Raw genomic sequence first — 19,795 nt, 5'->3', positions numbered from 1 at the left:
CGTCCCAGAGCTCCCAACATGGGTGGGATGACGCTGAGAACCCCCTAACACAGAACGACCAAACTGCGAAGCAGTTGCCGCAAACGTGTCAAACTTGTAAAAGCTGACGAAGGTCCGACGACCAGACCAAGTGGCCGCTCTACACAACTGTTGAATGGAAACTCCACGGGCAGCCGCCCAGGAGGTACCCACCGAACGTATAGAATGAGCTGAAATTGAAGATGGCGGCACCCTTGAGGTAGCCACAAAGGCCTGACGAATGGTCAGACAGAGCCACCTGGCCAAGGCCTGCTTGGAGACGGGCCAGCCAAGACGTAGGGAGTCATAGAGAACAAAAAGAGCATCTAACTTACGCATAGACTCTGTTCTGGATACATATATGTGTAAGGCCCGGACAACGTCCAAAGCTCTAGCATCCTCTCACTCATTCCCTGAAAGCCGGTATCACAATCGGCTGATTAATGTGGAAGGCCGACACAACCTTAGGGAGAAAAACAATAGAAGTGCGTAGTTCCGCTCTGTCCTCATGAAAACACAAGAAGGGTGGCTTACACGAAAGAGCACTTAGCTCAGACACCCTTCTAGCTGAAGCCAATGCCAGAAGCAAAACCGTCTTCCAAGTTACATATTTCAACTCCACTTCCTCTATGGGTTTAAACAAGGAGGACTGAAGAAAGGTTAAAACCAAATCCAAGTCCCACGGAGCTGTGGGAGGTTTGAAGGGGGGCTGTAGTCGCAGCACCCCTTCTGAGGGAGAAGGGCCATTTTCCTTTGGAAAAAAATTGACAGAGCGGAAACAGAGCTGAAGTCCCGAAGAAAGACTTTTTTGAAGAATGAGAAGAAAACGGGCTAGATTGAACCTTACTGGAGAAACCCTTCTGGTCTCGCACCAGCCCACAGAGGCTCTCCATTTGCGGTAGTAATGCACAGAAGTTACTTGCTTCCTAGCTCTGATCATGGTGGGGATCACCGCCGATGGAATCCCAGTCTTCTTTAGGATGAACCTCTCAACAGCCATACCGTCAAATGAAGATGTTGTAAGTTCGGACAAACGAACGGACCCTGGGTTAGAAGGTCTTCTAAGAGTGGAAGAGGCCAAGGCTTGTCGACTAACAGGTCTGAGACTAACAGTTCTGTGAGAACCGTGTACCAAGACTGGCGAGGCCAGTCTGGTGCTACGAACAGCACTGTTACCTGTTCCCTGCGCATCCTCTGCAGGACCCGAGGGATGAGAGGCAACGGAGGGAAGAGGTAGATGAACTAGTAGTTCCAAGTTGCGGTGAGCGCGTCCACTGCCACTGCCTGAGGATCCCTCGCCCCAGCGCAGTACAGCGGCAGATGATGGTTGTGACGGGAGGCCAACAGTGCGGACAACCCCACCGACGAATCAGAGTCTGGAACACCTGAGGGTGCAGACACCATTCTCTATGATGGACGTCCCGGCGACTGAGATAATTGGGCTCCCAATTTTCCACGCCTGGTATGAAAATGGCAGACATGTACCTGCATGTACCTGCGCCCAAAGCACAATCCATCTCACCTCTCTCATAGCCGCAAGACTGCGAGTCCCTCCTTGCTTGTTGATGTACACCACAGCCGTGGCGTTGTCGGACTGCACTGATGTCCCTGTTCTTGAGAACTACCTCCGCTTGAAGTTCAGGCACGTGGATGGACAGCTGTGCTTCCTCCGGCATCCAAAGTCCCTGGAAGTGGAGGCCCAAAGTGACCGCTCCTCAACCCCAGAGGCTGGCGTCTGTGGTGAGGAGCGTCCAGCTGTGAATGGCAAACCTCCTGCCTTTCTGAAGGTTCTTGGAGTCGAGCCACCATGCTAGAGATGCTCGAGCCTGAGAAGAAAGGGTTATTCGCTGATGTAGAAAAAGATGCGAACCTGACCACTGTTGGAGCAGACACAGATGAAAAGGCCGGGATTGGAAACGACCGTACTGTACCGCCTCAAATGTGGGCACCATCTTCCCTAACAGGCACGTGCAAAGCAGGCCCGAAACCCTTTGATGCTGATGCTGTAGCACCAGACAAACTGACTCCTGTAGAGATAGTACCTTGTCCATTGGAAGAAAATCCGTCTGTGGAATGTGTCCAGGATCATCCCCAGGAACAGTAGTCTCTGCGAGATAGCCAGTTGTGACTTTTGGATATTGAGCATCCACCCGTGAGATTCCATCATTTGCCGAGTCAGTTGTATGTTCTGCAACAGGATCTCCTTGGACGATGCCTTTAACAAAAGATCGTCCAAGTAAGGGATGATGGTAACTCCTTGTGCCCTGAGTATTTCCATCATGGCTGCCATGACCTTGGTAAATACCCAGGGCGCGGATGAGAGACCAAAGGGAAGGGCCCTGAATTGGAGATGTTCTGAACAGCAAAACTGAGATAGGCCTGATGGGGAGGCCAGATGGGGATGTGCAAGTATGCATCCTTTATATCGATGGATACCAAAAACTCCCCGGGCTCTAGACCTGCAATCACTGATTGCAGCGACTCCATCTTCAATCGAGTGAACCGCAGATATGGATTGAGGTGCTTCAGATTCAAGATAGGCCTTACTGAGCCATCCGGCTTGGGAACAAGGAAAAGGCTGGAGTAGAATCCCTTCATTTTCTACAAATCTGGGACTGGAATGACCACCCCCATGTCCTTGAGTTTTGAGATAGCCGGGGGGGGGGAAATCCCAGAGATCTGACTGCACCTCCTTGAGATCTGCCCCTAAACTTGGGTATAGGTCGAAAGGAACAAATGGACTGGCTTCCTGTGTAAGGAAAAGTCGTGCGTGGTGGAGGGGCTGCTGTGGGTAGAAATTGGGACTTATCCCCAGTAGCCTGCGAGATCATCTTGTCTAGCTCTGGACCGAAGAGCGCATCTCCGTAAAAGGCAAATGCCTCCACCGCCTTCTTGGAGTCAGCGTGCCAGTGTTGCAACCAGAGGGTACGGCAAGCTGAAATGGAAAGAGCAGAAATACAAGCCGCCAGCATCCAGACATCTGATGACGCCTCAACTAGGTAGCCTGCAGCCTCCCGTATGTGTTCTACTAAAAGCATCATTTCACCTGAACCAGGGTCACTCCCAAACCTGGCCCGCCCAAACCTCCATGGCTCTGTTGACCCAACACCCCACTTGTGCCAGGTGTTGTAAAAACCCGCAGCAGTGTAAATATTTTTAAGAATGCGATCCAAGTGCCTGTCAGACATCCTTGAGAGCAGAAGCCCCCGGTATAGGGAGAGAGACGTGATACCGATGGATCAACAGCAGGGGGGCGTTTCACATGACTTCCTACTGTCCTTAGGAAAGGGGTAGGAGGTAAAAAACCTCTGGGAAACCTGAAATTTCTGGTCAGGGTGTAACCATGCCTTATTTAAATGGTCATCCAACTCCTCTGAAGTTGGGAAAACAGAGGAATCTGAGGAAGAATCAAGGGTAGGGGGTGCAGGGGTCTCTGAGTTTAATGCTCTAGATAAACCCTCCACTGCAGAAGCCACTTCTGCCTGCTGACCCCTGGCTGCATCTCTGTCCTGCCTAGAGGCAGACAGCGCAGAGGCTAACTGAGATATCGCAGTGGACAATTGAGGAGCCCATACTGGAATCTCCTGTGAGGGAGGAGATACAGGTACAAGGGGCACATAACATGGAGCCCTCAGCTTGGGGGGTGAACTTGGAGCCGCATTTTTTGCAGGCTATCTTTTTAGGAGCACCCCCAGCCATTGTCACGCACACCCCAATCACCCAGATAAAAGAAAGGGGTTAAACACCGGACAGGAGAGGAGGTATATTAGAGGCAGAGTTTGCCACAAGCCAGATCCGCGCTATATATACTGCGGCCGGCTTAGAGGGATTTTTGGACACAGTCCAAACTACCCTGTCCCTCCTATGCCTCACAGTTTTTCGGAGAGTCACCGCACTTTAGCCGCCTCGGAAAGGAGTCTGATCAGCACCGCCGTCGGGACTCAATGGCTGCCGCCTTGTGTACTCCTTACAGTGAAGGAAGAGGAAGCGGAAGTCCCTCTGCTCCCCTTTTGGCGCTATATTTAAAAGTGCTATGCCGCTTCTGTTACCTGGATCCCCTGACTAACAGGGAACAGGGCACATACTTACCCCTGCCAGTGCTGTCGGATGCGGCTTGCTGAAGGGTCCACGAGGCGCGCTGCGTGCAGCGGCGACGGGACCTCAGGATCTGCGGATCCTGCAGCTGGGTACCAGAGGCGAGCTGCATGCAGCTGCGACCGGACCCCCCGACAGCGCCCTTGTCGCAGGCAGGTAGGGACAGAGGGCTACCTGCCTGTCCTCCTGCTGATTGCAGATAAAAATAAAAAAGCCCAGGAGTGAGCAAAAATGCACCCAGCTCCCGCAGGGCACATGCTAAGACTGAATAGGAGAGGAAGTAGAAGGGGAGGAGTTAGTAAGCTCCCCGTGGTCGCCCTTCTATTCCCCACTGTAACTCTCCAGTGTCACCTAGTGGAGGAAAGAGAAAAATGTAAAATAAAAGTGAAGTTAGGTTGCATAAAGCAGCCCCTCTATTAGGTGTATCTGGCTCCTGCCAGCACCTTGGCCTGGAGGCGGGGTAGAGCAGGCGAGGAGCCTGGCTGCCTGGGGGGCAGTGAAGTTTAACCTCTAGGGTGTTGAAAGCTCTCTCACACTCCATTACCCACTGTAAAGCCTGTGGCCCCTGACATGTCCCAATGAATAAATACAGGTCAGAGAGGAGAGGCGTAGGTGGTATACACAGGTCAGAGAGGAGAGGCGTAGGTGGTATACACAGGTCAGAGAGGAGAGGTGCAGGTGGTAAACACAGGTCAGAGAGGAGAGGCGTAGGTGGTATACACAGGTCAGAGAGGAGAGGCGTAGGTGGTATACACAGGTCAGAGAGGAGAGGTGCAGGTGGCAAACACAGGTCAGAGAGGAGAGGCGTAGGTGGTATACACAGGTCAGAGAGGAGAGGTGCAGGTGGCAAACACAGGTCAGAGAGGAGAGGCGTAGGTGGTATACACAGGTCAGAGAGGAGAGGCGTAGGTGGTATACACAGGTCAGAGAGGAGAGGCGTAGGTGGTATACACAGGTCAGAGAGGAGAGGTGCAGGTGGCAAACACAGGTCAGAGAGGAGAGGTGTAGGTGGTATACACAGGTCAGAGAGGAGAGGCGTAGGTGGTATACACAGGTCAGAGAGGAGAGGTGTAGGTGGTATACACAGGTCAGAGAGGAGAGGCGTAGGTGGTATACACAGGTCAGAGAGGAGAGGCGTAGGTGGTATACACAGGTCAGAGAGGAGAGGTGCAGGTGGCAAACACAGGTCAGAGAGGAGAGGCGTAGGTGGTATACACAGGTCAGAGAGGAGAGGCGTAGGTGGTATACACAGGTCAGAGAGGAGAGGTGCAGGTGGCAAACACAGGTCAGAGAGGAGAGGCGTAGGTGGTATACACAGGTCAGAGAGGAGAGGTGCAGGTGGCAAACACAGGTCAGAGAGGAGAGGCGTAGGTGGTATACACAGGTCAGAGAGGAGAGGCGTAGGTGGTATACACAGGTCAGAGAGGAGAGGCGTAGGTGGTATACACAGGTCAGAGAGGAGAGGTGCAGGTGGCAAACACAGGTCAGAGAGGAGAGGTGTAGGTGGTATACACAGGTCAGAGAGGAGAGGCGTAGGTGGTATACACAGGTCAGAGAGGAGAGGTGTAGGTGGTATACACAGGTCAGAGAGGAGAGGTGTAGGTGGTATATACAGGTCAGAGGGGAGAGGTTAGAGGTGCAGGTGGTATACACAGGTCAGAGAGGAGAGGTTAGAGGTGTAGGTGGTATATACAGTCAGAGAGGAGAAGTTAGAGATGTAGGTGGTATATAAAGGTCAGAGAGGAGAGGTTAGAGATGTAGGTGGTATATACAGGTCAGAGAGGAGAGGTTAGAGGTGTAGGTGTATATACAGTCAGAGAGGAGAAGTTAGAGATGTAGGTGGTATATAAAGGTCAGAGAACAGAGGTTAGAGATGTAGGTGGTATATACAGGTCAGAGAGGAGAGGTTAGAGATGTAGGTGGTATATACAGGTCAGAGAGGAGAGGTTAGAGGTGTAGGTGGTATATAAAGGTCAGAGAGGAGAGGTTAGAGATGTAGGTGGTATATACAGGTCAGAGAGGAGAGGTTAGAGATGTAGGTGGTATATACAGGTCAGAGAGGAGAGGTTAGAGATGTAGGTGGTATATAAAGGTCAGAGAGGAGAGGTTAGAGATGTAGGTGGTACAGTAGGAGCAAGTTTCATCTTTGCTCCTTTGTCCATGGCTAGCCATGGCTATTCTATTGTTCTCAGCTGCAATACAATACGTATTGTAGCTGAGAACAATAGAATAGCCATGGCCAAAGGAGCAAAGATGAAACTTGCTCCTACTGTATATACAGGTCAGAGAGGAGAGGTTAGAGATGTAGGTGGTATATACAGGCCAGAAGGGAGAGGATCCTATACCTGCACATGTCATTAAAAATCTATCTCCTGTGCTTATCTCAACCTTAACTAAAATCTGCAATCTCTCTCTTACTACTGGTACTTTTCCTTCTCTGTTCAAACATGCAGTGATTACTCCCATTCTGCAAAAACACAATTCTGACCCTAACTCTCTCTCTAACTATCGTCCTATATCTCAGCTTCCATGCCTCTCCAAGCTACTGGAGAGACTTGTCTACGCTCGCCTCACACACTTTCTTAACTCTCGCACCCTATTAGACCCGCTTCAGTCAGGCTTTCGTTCCCAACACGCCAATGAGACAGCACTGACTAAAGTGGTGAATGATCTGGTAACGGCTAAGTCTAAAGGCCATTACTCACTACTTATTCTTCTAGATCTCTCTGCTGCATTTGACACCGTCGATCACTCTTCTCCTACAAACACTACACTCCCTAGGTCTTAATGATACAGCCCTTTCCTGGTTCACATCTTACCTATCTGATCGCTCTTTCAGTGTTCGCTTCTCTGACTCTACTTCCTCTTCACTACCTCTGTCAGTCGGAGTTCCGCAAGGCTCAGTCTTAGGTCCTCACCTTTTCTCAATCTATACCTCCTCTCTTGGCAAACTAATCAGCTCTTTGCTATTTCAGTATCACTTGTATGCGGATGATACTCAAATCTATCTATCATCCCCAGAGTTGTCACCAGTGGTTTTGGGTCGAGTCTCTGAATGTCTTTCTGCCATCTCATCTTGGATGTCTTCTCGCCAACTCAAACTCAATATTTCCAAAACAGAATTACTTATATTCCCACCAACTAAGAACAGTTACCATCCTGACATCTCCATCGCTGTTGACAACTCGATAATCTACCCTACCCCACAAGCTCGTTGCTTAGGGGTCATCCTCGACTCTGAACTGTCCTTTCTTCCCCACATTCACTCTGTCTCCAAATCATGTTACATGTATCTAAAAAACATATCCAAAATACGACCCTATCTCACACAAGACTCTACTAAATCTCTTATCCATGCACTCATTATATCCTGCATTGATTATTGCAATAGTCTCCTAACTGGTCTTCCCAAGAACAGACTCTCACCACTGCAATCCAGTCTAAATGCTGCTGCTAGGCTGATCTTCCTTGTAAGACACTCATCGTCTGCTGATCCGCTCTGCCAGTCCCTCCATTGGTTGCCTGTATCTTACCGTATTCAATATAAAACACTTCTACTTGCATATAAAGCTATTAACCATACTGCACCAGCTTATATCTCCTTACTTATCACATAATATCTCCCATCTCGACAACTACACTCTGCACAAGATCTGCGTCTCTCTTCTGCATGGATCACTAGCTCCCATTCACTATTACAGGACTTTCATCAGGCTGCTCCCATCCTATGGAATGCCCTTCCACGGAATAGCTTCCCTTCCAACTTGCAACTTGGTGGGACTGCTATGCTATTACTGGTGGCTGTCCTTGTGTTTCCCTCCTATATCCCTATAGATTGTAAGCTTGCAGCAGGGCCCTCCTACCTCCAAGTCTGTCTGTTGTTACCCAGTTTGTTTTATCTCAGTTTACAATTGTAAAGCGCAACAGAATCTGCTGCGCTATATAAGAAGCTGTAACGGAATCTGCTGCTATATAAGACACTGTAACGGAATCTGCTGCGCTATATAAGATGCTGTAACGGAATCTGCTGCGCTATATAAGACACTGTAACGGAATCTGCTGCGCTATATAAGAAGCTGTAACGGAATCTGCTGCTATATAAGACACTGTAACAGAATCTGCTGCGCTATATAAGACACTGTAACAGAATCTGCTGCGCTATATAAGACGCTGTAACGGAATCTGCTGCGCTATATAAGACATTGTAACGGAATCTGCTGCGCTATATAAGACGCTGTAACGGAATCTGCTGCGCAATATAAGACGCTGTAACGGAATCTGCTGCGCTATATAAGACACTGTAACAGAATCTGCTGCGCTATATAAGACGCTGTAACGGAATCTGCTGCGCTATATAAGACGCTGTAACGGAATATACTGCGCTATATAAGACACTGTAACAGAATCTGCTGCGCTATATAAGACACTGTAACAGAATCTGCTGCGCTATATAAGACACTGTAACAGAATCTGCTGCGCTATATAAGACACTGTAACGGAATCCGCTGCGCTATATAAGACACTGTAACGGAATCTGCTGCGCTATATAAGACACTGTAACGGAATCTGCCGCACTATATAAGACACTGTAACAGAATCTGCTGCGCTATATAAGACGCTGTAACGGAACCTGCTGCGCTATATAAGACACTGTAACGGAATCTGCTGCGCTATATAAGACACTGTAACGGAATCTGCTGCGCTATATAAGACGCTGTAACGGAATCTGCTGCGCTGTATATGACACTAACGGAATCTGCTGCGCTATATAAGAACCTGTAACGGAATCTGCTGCGCTATATAAGACACTAACGGAATCTGCTGCGCTATATAAGACACTGTAACGGAATCTGCTGCGCTATATAAGACGCTGTAACGGAATCTGCTGTGCTATATAACACGCTGTAACGGAATCTGCTGCGCTATATAAGACGCTGTAACGGAATCTGCTGCGCTATATAAGACGCTGTAACGGAATCTGCTGCGCTATATAAGACACTGTAACGGAATCTGCTGCGCTATATAACACGCTGTAACGGAATCTGCTGCGCTTTATAAGAAACTTAATAAATAAATATACAGGTCAGAGGGGAGAGGTGCAGGTGGTATATACAGGTCAGAGGGGAGAGGTTAGAGGTGCAGGTGGTATACACAGGTCAGAGGGGAGAGGTTAGAGGTGCAGGTGGTATATACAGGTCAGAGAGGAGAGGTTAGAGGTGCAGGTGGTATATACAGGTCAGAGAGGAGAGGTTAGAGGTGCAGGTGGTATACACAGGTCAGAGGGGAGAGGTTAGAGGTGCAGATGGTATATACAGGTCAGAGGGGAGAGGTTAGAGGTGCAGATGGTATACACAGGTCAGAGGGGAGAGGTTAGAGGTGCAGATGGTATACACAGGTCAGAGGGGAGAGGTTAGAGGTGGATACATTCTGTAATTGGAGAAATACATTCCCTGGTCACCAGGACACATACTGTAGACCTGGTATTACATATGAGCCCCCTCCCCCTATGTGAGGACCTGGTATTACACATGAGCCCCCTCCCCCTATGTGAGGACCTGGTATTACACATGAGCCCCCTCCCCCTATGTGAGGACCTGGTATTACATATGAGCCCCCTCCCCCTACGTGAGGACCTGGTATTACATATGAGCCCCCTCCCCCTACGTGAGGACCTGGTATTACATATGAGCCCCCTCCCCCTACGTGAGGACCTGGTATTACATATGAGCCCCCTCCCCCTACGTGAGGACCTGGTATTACATATGAGCCCCCTCCCCCTACGTGAGGACCTGGTATTACATATGAGCCCCCTCCCCCTATGTGAGGACCTAGTATTACATATGAGCCCCCTCCCCCTACGTGAGGACCTGGTATTACATATGAGCCCCCTCCCCCTATGTGAGGACCTGGTATTACATATGAGCCCCCTCCCCCTACGTGAGGCAGGAGATTACCTTTGTCTTCCGGGACGCTGGACTCCTCAGGGACTTTCTTCTCCTGGCCTTGACGCCTTCTCAGCATTTCTTGCTGGAACAGAGCCACAGAGCGCAGGAGCTCCTCTCCCATCACCTCAGATGGAGGTAGGACCACGCTGCAGTCCAGGAACTCATTGATGGCATTCAGGAGATCCTGGCGGTGGTCAGCTAAATAGGCTGCCTCATGGAACGACTGAGGAGGAGACACAGGGGGATCACATAGGTACTATAGGAGAATGAGGACTAGAGGGAAGAGGGGACAATTCTGGGGAGATACGGGGAGAAGAGGACAATAAACCCATCTTACGGTTATTACTAAATGCAAACTGCAATGAAAGAATAACAGAAGATAAAAACATAGATGCAGATCTGTGTAAACCAAGCGTCACAGTCACAGTTCTCTTAGTGTCTGTCACCGCTCCAGCCCTCCCAGCGTCCGTTCCGATAGAGGCCGGGGGGCGACGACCGTATTTTGATAGAGGCCGGGGGGGGGGGGGGGGGGGGGGGGAGCCACACACACGACCGCATTGTGATAGAGGCCGGGGGGACGACGACCGTATTCTGATAGAGGCCTGGGGGGGGACGGGGGACACACACGACCGTATTCTGATAGAGGCCGGGGGAGGGGGGGGGGGGGGGGGTCGACACACGACCGTATTCTGATAGAGGCCGGGGGAGAGGGACGACACCAGATTCCGATAGAGGCTGGGGGTATGGGACCAGATTCCGATAGAGGCCAGTGCGAACCAGATTCCAATAGAGGCCGGGGGGGGGGGGGGGGGTAGAGGGGACCGTATTCTGATAGAGGCTGGGGGGGGGGGGGTTCTGACAGAGGCTGAGGGGACGGGACCAGATTCTGATAGAGGCCGGGGGGGGGGGGGGGGACGACACCAGATTCCGATAGAGGCTGGGGGGATGGGACCAGATTCCGATAGAGGCCAGTGTGAACCAGATTCCAATAGAGGCCGGGGGGGGGGGGGGGGTAGAGGGGACCGTATTCTGATAGAGGCTGGGGGGGGGGGGGTTCTGACAGAGGCTGAGGGGACAGGACCAGATTCTGATAGAGGATGGGAGACATGATTCTGATAGAGGCTGGGGGAGAGGGACGACACCAGATTCCGATAGAGGCTGGGGGATGGGACCAGATTCCGATAGAGGCCAGTGCGAACCAGATTCCAATAGAGGCTGGGGGGGGGAGGGGGTAGAGGGGACCGTATTCTCATAGAGGCCGGGAGGGGGGGGGGGGGGGGGATTCTAATAGAGCGACGGGATTCTGATGGAGGCCAGGGGGGGGGGTGTCACCAGATTCTGATAGAGGCCGGGAGGATCTGATTCTGATAGAGGTTGAAGGGACGGGACCGGATTCTGATAGAGGCTGAAGGGACGGGACCGGATTCTGATAGAGACCGGTTACATAGTTACATAGTAGGTGAGGCTGAATAAAGACTTGCGTCCATCTAGTTCAACCTATATTTATAGTAGCTAATCCCTTGTTGTATAGTATGTTCTGATATTTTAAAGGCAGATTGTTACTTATTCATACCCATGGATGTTTTTAACCAATAAATGTTTATCCAACCTTATTTTAAACGTATTTATAGTGTCTGCCGACACCACTTCTCCAAGAAGAGAGTTCCAAAGTTTGACTGCTCTGACTGTAAAGAATTTTTTTCTTTTAGATGAACAAAATTTTCTTTCTTCTAATATACTCATGCCCTCGCGTCCTAGATTCCTTTCTAGTAGAAAAGAGGGTGTGTGACAGTTCCTTATATTGGCCCCTGATATATTTGTACATGTTGAGCATGTCCCCCCTTAAACGTCTCTTCTTTAGTGTAAATAGTCCCAGCTTGCTTAATCTCTCCCCGTAGCTTAAATTCTCCATTCCCCTAATAAGCTTTGTTGCTCTTCTTTGGATTTTTTTCTAATTCTATGATGTCCTTTTTATAGTGTGGGGCCCAGAACTGTACTCCGTACTCTAGGTGAGGTCTCACCAATGCTTTATATAGTGGAATAATTACCCTTGAGTCCCTAGTTTCCATTCCCCTCTTAATACATGCCAGAATTTTGTTGGCCTTTTTTGTAGCTACATTACAATGGGCACTACATCCCAGTTTGCTGTCTATTTGGACTCCTAGATCCTTTTCAAGTATGGAATTACCCAATTCCTCTCCGCTAAGGTTGTAACTTGCACACTGGTTGTGTCTCCCAAGGTGCATAACCTTACATTTATCTACATTGAACCTCATCTTCCATTTTATTGCCCACTCATCTAGAATTGCAAGATCATTTTGAAGCATGGTGACATCTTCTGGTGATTTGATGACTTTGCTAAGTTTTGTATCGTCCACAAAGATGGATACATTGCTGAGTAACCCTATCCCAATATCGTTAATAAAAATGTTAAACAAAATGGGCCCTAGAACCGAACCCTGGGGCACTCCACTTAGTACCGGTATCATATCTGATACGGCACCATTCACAACCACTCTTTGTTCTCTATTACATAGCCAATTCCCTACCCATCTGCAGATATTTGCCCCTAATCCCAGGTCCTCCATTTTATTTATCAACCTCATGTGTGGTACGGTGCCGAAGGCTTTAGCAAAATCTAGGAAAATCACATCTACAGCATATCCATTATCAACCTGATTCTGATAGAGGCTGGGGAGACCGTATTCTCATAGAGGCTGGGGGGACGGGACCAGATTCTGATAGAGGATGGAAGACATGATTCTGATAGAGGCTGGGGGACATGATTCTGATAGAGGCTGGGGGACATGATTCTGATAGAGGCTGGGGGACATGATTCTGATAGAGGCTGGGGGACATGATTCTGATAGAGGCTGGGGGACATGATTCTGATAGAGGCTGGGGGACATGATTCTGATAGAGGTCAGGGGAGGGGGACGACACCAGATTCTGATAGAGGCCGGGGACCTGATTCTGATAGAGGCCGGAGGGGACCTGATTCTGATAGAGGCCGGAGGGGACCTGATTCTGATAGAGGCCGGAGGGGACCTGATTCTGATAGAGGCCGGAGGGGACCTGATTCTGATAGAGGCCGGAGGGGACCTGATTCTGATAGAGGCCGGAGGGGACCTGATTCTGATAGAGGTCGGGGGGACCTGATTCTGATAGAGGCCGGGGGGACACCTGATTCTGATAGAAGATGGGGGGACACCTGATTCTGATAGAAGATGGGGGGACCTGATTCTGATAGAGGCCGGAGGGGACCTGATTCTGATAGAGGCCGGGGGAACTTATTCTGATAGAGGCCGGGGGGGAATTTATTCTGATAGAGGCCGGGGGGACGGGACCGGATTCTGATAGAGGATGGGGGACATGGTTCTGATAGAGGCTGGGGGGACCTGATTCTGATATTGGATGGGAGATCCGATTCTGATAGAGGCTGGGGGACATGATTCTGATAGAGGCTGGGGGACATGATTCTGATAGAGGCTGGGGGACATGATTCTGATAGAGGCTGGGGGACATGATTCTGATAGAGGCTGGGGGACATGATTCTGATAGAGGCCGGAGAGGACCTGATTCTGATATTGAATGGGGGATCCGATTCTGATAGAGGCTGGGGGGACCGTATTTGCATAGAGGCTGGGGGGACAGGATTCTGATAGAGGCCGGAGGGGACCTGATTCTGATAGAGGCCGGAGGGGACCTGATTCTGATAGAGGCCGGAGGGGACCTGATTCTGATAGAGGCCGGGGGGGGGGGGGGGGGGGGGGGGGGGGGGGGGGACATGATTCTGATAGAGTTGGGTTGCACCCTCACACCAACCAACCAACTGCTGACCACTTGTGCCCCACACCTGTCAGGAAACGTCAGCACAACTTTGTGTCAGTAAATGAGTGGGATGTTGGCACAGAACAAAGGACCAAACGTCCCAGAAAACTCGCTGAAATACGGGAAAGTCTCACCTTGTCCGACATGAGAGTGGAAATCGACCTCCCAATTTCATGATAGTCAATGTTGGATGTGCTGGGACCCAAGAGGACAAACAAGAAGCGCACAGGGATGGGAACTTCTAGCACGCAATCCAGCTCCACCGCCTCCTGCAACCGCACAAATGCCATTGTGGGCTGATCGAGGAATTCCACGCAGCCTGAGGGACGCACCAAAGGTCAGAGTGTCATAGTGGTGATGTCACGTGTATACTGTACACAATAGATTATACTGCAGCAATGTGAGGTGAAACGCGTCAGCCCTGTGGATCATAATGGTCTGGTCTCACCGGTGAAGCTATCCCTTATAGGGATTGTAAAGGTTTGGACATCATTATTATTATAATTTTATTTATAAGGCGCCACAAGTGTTTCGCAGCGCCGTACAAAGGAACAATACAGGGAGACAAAACAGCATTACATTGAATAAATAACAAAAATACAGTACAAATAAAGAGCACCACAGTGCAATACACATTACAGATTATATATAAGTAGTGAGGACTCAATCAACATACAACTAGAGGCTTGAGGCCAATGATAGAGATGAGTATGCAGACAAAGATAGTCACTGAGTGTTGGAGTATAGGAGAGCTGTGAGTGAAATGTGAAGAGAAGTGGGCTTTGACAACAGGAGGGAAGAGGGCCCTGCTCGGAGGAGCTTACAATCTAGAAGGAAGAGGAGACAGATGGATTACAAGAGGTGAAACAATGCCAAGGGAGGAGGAGAAAAAAAGGAAAAACTCTGGGTGGAGGCACACTTATATCACAGGTCAAAGTTTGTATGAATTATTTAACATTGAGCTTTTATTAGTTATGCTGTAACAATGGTCCTGTATGCTGGTTCATGTACCTGCTTAGTGAATATGGAGACTCTCACTGATCAGAGTATGACATTAGAAGTGATCCTCATTTATCCCATAATTGGCACCAAAGTTTAGGTCTGATTCCATGGGTTTTTAAATCATAGGATCTTTTTATCTAAACCCAGTTGCGTCTCACAATACGGCAGGGATCGCTGCAGTGTGAATAGTGCAGCAATATTAACATATGGGCCGTGCGGGGGCACACAGGTGTATCAAAAATGCCACAATAGTACAGCGAAGGTAAGAATTTGACCACTGGTAGAAACCAGTGGTTACCTGGGAGACCTGACCGGTTGGTAGTAGGAAGCCGGGATGTGGTCCGCTGCTGTGTCAAAAAGGGTGAGCACTTGCCGCTTCCTGCCGGTGTCCCTGCCTGGAGTGTGCCGGTCACGTGTGTGCACCACATGACACGGCGGAATCCCTCTGACGTACGTTTCGCTACGTCACAGAGTGGGGAGGTAGATTTGGGTGTCATCAGCATAGAGGTGATATTGGAAGCCAAAGGAGTTAATGAGTGCACCCAGAGAGGAGGTGTACAGAGAGAACAGAATGGGGCCAAGGACGGAACCCTGAGGGGCACCTGACAGGAAGGATAGAAGGTGGTAAGGTGGAGCCAGAGGCAGAGACTGAGAAGGAACGGTTGGAGAGGTAATAGGAAAACCAGTTAAAGACCGTGCCAGAGAGGCCAATGTTTTGGAGTGTGTGGAGGAGGAGAGGGTGATCCACAGTGTCAAAGGCAGCAGATAGGTCCAAAAGGATAAGCAGGGAGAAGTGACCCTTGGATTTGGCTGATAGCAGATCATTGGTGACTTTACTAGGGCAGTTTCAGTAGAGTGAAGTGAGTAAAAGCCAGATTGAAGGGGATCAAGGATGGAGTGGTCAGACAGGTAGCTGGTGAGACGCCTGTAAACCAGACGTTCTAGTATTTTAGAGGCAAATGGGAGAAGAGAGATAGGGCGGTAGCTTGTGGGAGATAAAGGGTCCAGGTTTGGTTTTTTAAGAATAGGTGAGACCAGAGCATGTTTGAAGGGTGAGCGAAAAATGCCAGTAGAAAGGGATAGGTTAAAGAGGTGAGCAAGGTAGGAGCAGCCAGTGGGGGAGAGGGAACTGAGGAGACGGGAGGGGAGAGGACTTCCGCAGCTGTAGTAGGGCAGAAGGATGACAGAGTGGGTTGGTTGGGAGGGGAGGAGGATTGGGGTGGGTGGGCAGCAGAGGGGGTATGGGAGGAGATATCATGTCGGATTATCTCAATTTTAGAGAGGAAGAAGGAGGCAAAGTCAGTGGCAGTGAGGGATGAGGGGAGGAGGGGTGGAGCAGGGCGAAGTAGAGTGTTGAAAGTATCAAAGAGACGTCGGGGATTGGAGGAATGGGAAGAGATGAGAGATTTGAAGAAAGATTGTTTGGTATAGGAGAGAGCAGCGCTGTAGGAGGAGAGAATAAACTTGAAATGGAGGAAGTCTGCCAGAGAGTGAGATTTCCTCCAGAGGCGTTCAGCAGAGCGTGCACATTTTTACAAGAATCGTGTTATTTTGTGGTGCCAGGGTTGGGGTTTAGAGCGTTGGAGGGGGACAGTGTGGAGGGGGGCTACAGAGTCGAGAGCAGAGGTGAGAGAAGAGTAATAGAAAGAGGCAGCCTGGTTGGGGCAGGTCATGGTTGAAAGAGGAGAGCGGAAAGTCTCCAGGGAAGACAGGATAGTAGGCTCAAGAGACCCGAGGTTACGTCTGGTGACTGTGGGTCTGGGCAATGAGGGAGAGGGGAGGATGAGAGGGTGAAAGAGAGCAGATTGTGGTCAGAGAGTGGGAAGGAAGAATTAGAGAAATCAGGGAGATTACAATGGTGGGTGAAGACTAGGTCAAGGGAGTGTCCGAGATTATGAGTGGGGGTGGAGGTCCATTGAGAAAGTCCAAAGAAGGTGGTAAGGTCAAGAAGATTAGAGGAGGCAGCATTATTGATGTCATTAGGAATGTTAAAGTCACCGAGGATGATAGAGGGGAGGTCAGAGGCAAGAAAGTGTGGAAGCCATGCAGCAAAGTTATCAAGGAAAGGGGAGCAGGGGCCAGGGGGGCGGTATATTACAGCCACAAGGAGGTGAATAGGGTAGAAGAGGCGGATAGTGTGTACCTCAAAGGTGGAGAATGTGAGGGAGGGCTCAGGTGGGATGGCGCGGAAGGTGCAGTTGTTGGAGAGGAGGATGCCCACTCCTCCACCCTGGCGGCCATCAGGTCTGACTGAGTGGGTGAAGGAGAGGCCTCCATAAGAGAGGGCAGCAGGGGAGGTGGTGTCAGAGGCGGAGAGCCAGGTTTCAGTTATGGCGAGAAGGTTAAAAAAGTGGGAGATGAAGAGGTCGTGGATAGTCGGGAGCTTGTTGCAGATTGATCTAGCATTCCAGAGAGCACAGGAGAAAGGAAGGGAGGGGACAGGTGACCCCAGTTAAAGTAAGACCTGCAGTAATTAGGGGGGAGCTCAGTAGTTAATCAGAGCCCAAGTTCTCCAGTAACATCTGCAGATGTGGTGTAGCTCTGCGGGATTCTGGGGCAGAGGACTACATGGATTCAAGGAGAAGACTCAGAAGAGTCAGGTTATGGTACATTAGGAGCTTCTGAGCAGCATCACCTCAAGGGAATCTCAGAAGGACATTTCACAGCTCATTCCGACTAGGCTCTGTCCTCATCTGGATTCCCAAGAGACCATTATATAAAGTGTCCTAAAATGGCTCCATGTTATGGATCCACGTCACCACTGTCCACTCTGCCAACACATATCTACAGGTCTCAGGCCAATTCCTTCATGGTCCATCAATGGCCCAGGGATGCATCCCATGGTACCTCAATCCCCGCTCCCCATAGTCCCTCCCTGGCCCCACCATAGCCCCTCCCTGGCCCCCACACGGTCCCGCCATGATCCCACCATGCTTCTTTTATGGCTCCACAACATTCCCTCCATGGCCCCCCACAGTCCATCCATGGTCCCTCCATGCCAACCCCCCCCCCCCCATGGTGCTATTGTCCCCTCCTTCCTCCCCATGGTGCACTGCTTACCAACAAGCACCACACTGGCCTCTGCATTCTCAGGGATTTTCTCCAGAAGCTTCAGTTCATGCTTGGACTTTGAGCGTTGGATTGTGGGTAAGGAGGGAAGAGATTCCCGCTGTGCAGCACATGATACATGGATTAGTATTACACATGGAGGCTACATTGGTTCTCCCTCATCTCCACCATATATGGATCTCACCTCCCGCTCTATGTCAATCTTAGTTTCCTGCTCCGATGAATCTCCGCCCATCAGGGGGTCAGTTAAGTTGGGTTCACTGTTCTGAGAAATATGATTAGTGCTATGATGTCCAAGCAGAGACCCCAGACTGGCTGCTGAGATGTTCCGTGAGAAGGACGAGTCTTTCTCATCACTCGGGTGGCTGAAACACCATTAGCAAAGCATTATAATAACGTACTGAGTATGACTACAAGAATACAAGTGGGCGGCTGACGGGGGAACACACAGGTGGGCGGCTGACGGGGTACACACAGGTGGGCGGCTGACGGGGGTACACACAGGTGGGCGGCTGACGGGGGTACACACAGGTGGGCGGCTGACGGGAGAACACACAGGTGGGCGGCTGACGGGGGAACACACAGGTGGGCGGCTGACGGGGGAACACACAGGTGGGCGGCTGACGGGGGTACACACAGGTGGGCGGCTGACGGGGGTACACACAGGTGGGCGGCTGACGGGGGTACACACAGGTGGGCGGCTGACGGGGGTACACACAGGTGGGCGGCTGACGGGGGTACACACAGGTGGGCGGCTGACGGGGGTACACACAGGTGGGCGGCTGACGGGGGAACACACAGGTGGGCGGCTGACGGGGGAACACACAGGTGGGCGGCTGACGGGGGAACACACAGGTGGGCGGCTGACGGGGGAACAGACAGGTGGGCGGCTGACGGGGGAACAGACAGGTGGGCGGCTGACGGGGGAACAGACAGGTGGGCGGCTGACGGGGGAACAGACAGGTGGGCGGCTGACGGGGGAACACACAGGTGGGCGGCTGACGGGGGAACACACAGGTGGGCGGCTGACGGGGGAACAGACAGGTGGGCGGCTGACGGGGGTACACACAGGTGGGCGGCTGACGGGGCTACACACAGGTGGGCGGCTGACGGGGGAACAGACAGGTGGGCGGCTGACGGGGGAACACACAGGTGGGCGGCTGACGGGGGAACACACAGGTGGGCGGCTGACGGGGGAACACACAGGTGGGCGGCTGACGGGGGAACACACAGGTGGGCGGCTGACGGGGGAACACACAGGTGGGCGGCTGACGGGGGAACACACAGGTGGGCGGCTGACGGGGGAACACACAGGTGGGCGGCTGACGGGGGAACACACAGGTGGGCGGCTGACGGGGGAACACACAGGTGGGCGGCTGACGGGGGTACACACAGCTGGGCGGCTGACGGGGGTACACACAGCTGGGCGGCTGACGGGGGTACACACAGCTGGGCGGCTGACGGGGGTACACACAGGTGGGCGGCTGACGGGGGAACACACAGGTGGGCGGCTGACGGGGGAACACACAGGTGGGCGGCTGACGGGGGAACACACAGGTGGGCGGCTGACGGGGGAACACACAGGTGGGCGGCTGACGGGGGTACACACAGCTGGGCGGCTGACGGGGGTACACACAGCTGGGCGGCTGACGGGGGTACACACAGGTGGGCGGCTGACGGGGGTACACACAGGTGGGCGGCTGACGGGGGTACACACAGGTGGGCGGCTGACGGGGGTACACACAGGTGGGCGGCTGACGGGGGTACACACAGGTGGGCGGCTGACGGGGGTACACACAGGTGGGCGGCTGACGGGGGTACACACAGGTGGGCGG

General features: G+C 51.5%; 1 protein-coding gene across 4 annotated transcripts in view; it reads right to left on the bottom strand.

Moving 5' to 3' along the window:
* Positions 1-19,795, bottom strand: part of SLC4A2 (solute carrier family 4 member 2) — a 255,691-nt gene that overhangs the window by 82,969 nt on the left and 152,927 nt on the right. For all 4 annotated transcript variants that reach the window (XM_083186515.1, XM_083186516.1, XM_083186514.1 and 1 more), the window contains exons 10-13: positions 18,145-18,325; positions 17,952-18,060; positions 14,024-14,208; positions 10,068-10,281 (exon numbers count right to left, since the gene is read on the bottom strand). In XM_083186515.1, coding sequence (XP_083042641.1) covers positions 10,068-10,281; positions 14,024-14,208; positions 17,952-18,060; positions 18,145-18,325 — 689 coding nt within the window. The remainder of the gene's footprint in view (positions 1-10,067; positions 10,282-14,023; positions 14,209-17,951; positions 18,061-18,144; positions 18,326-19,795) is intronic.

Source organism: Crinia signifera, chromosome 5 (genome assembly GCF_055691185.1).
Source record: "Crinia signifera chromosome 5, ASM5569118v1, whole genome shotgun sequence".
NCBI classification, from domain to species: Eukaryota; Metazoa; Chordata; class Amphibia; order Anura; family Myobatrachidae; genus Crinia; species Crinia signifera.
The sequence above is the reverse complement of the archived record's forward strand: the minus strand, read 5'-3'. Positions and strand labels throughout refer to the sequence as shown.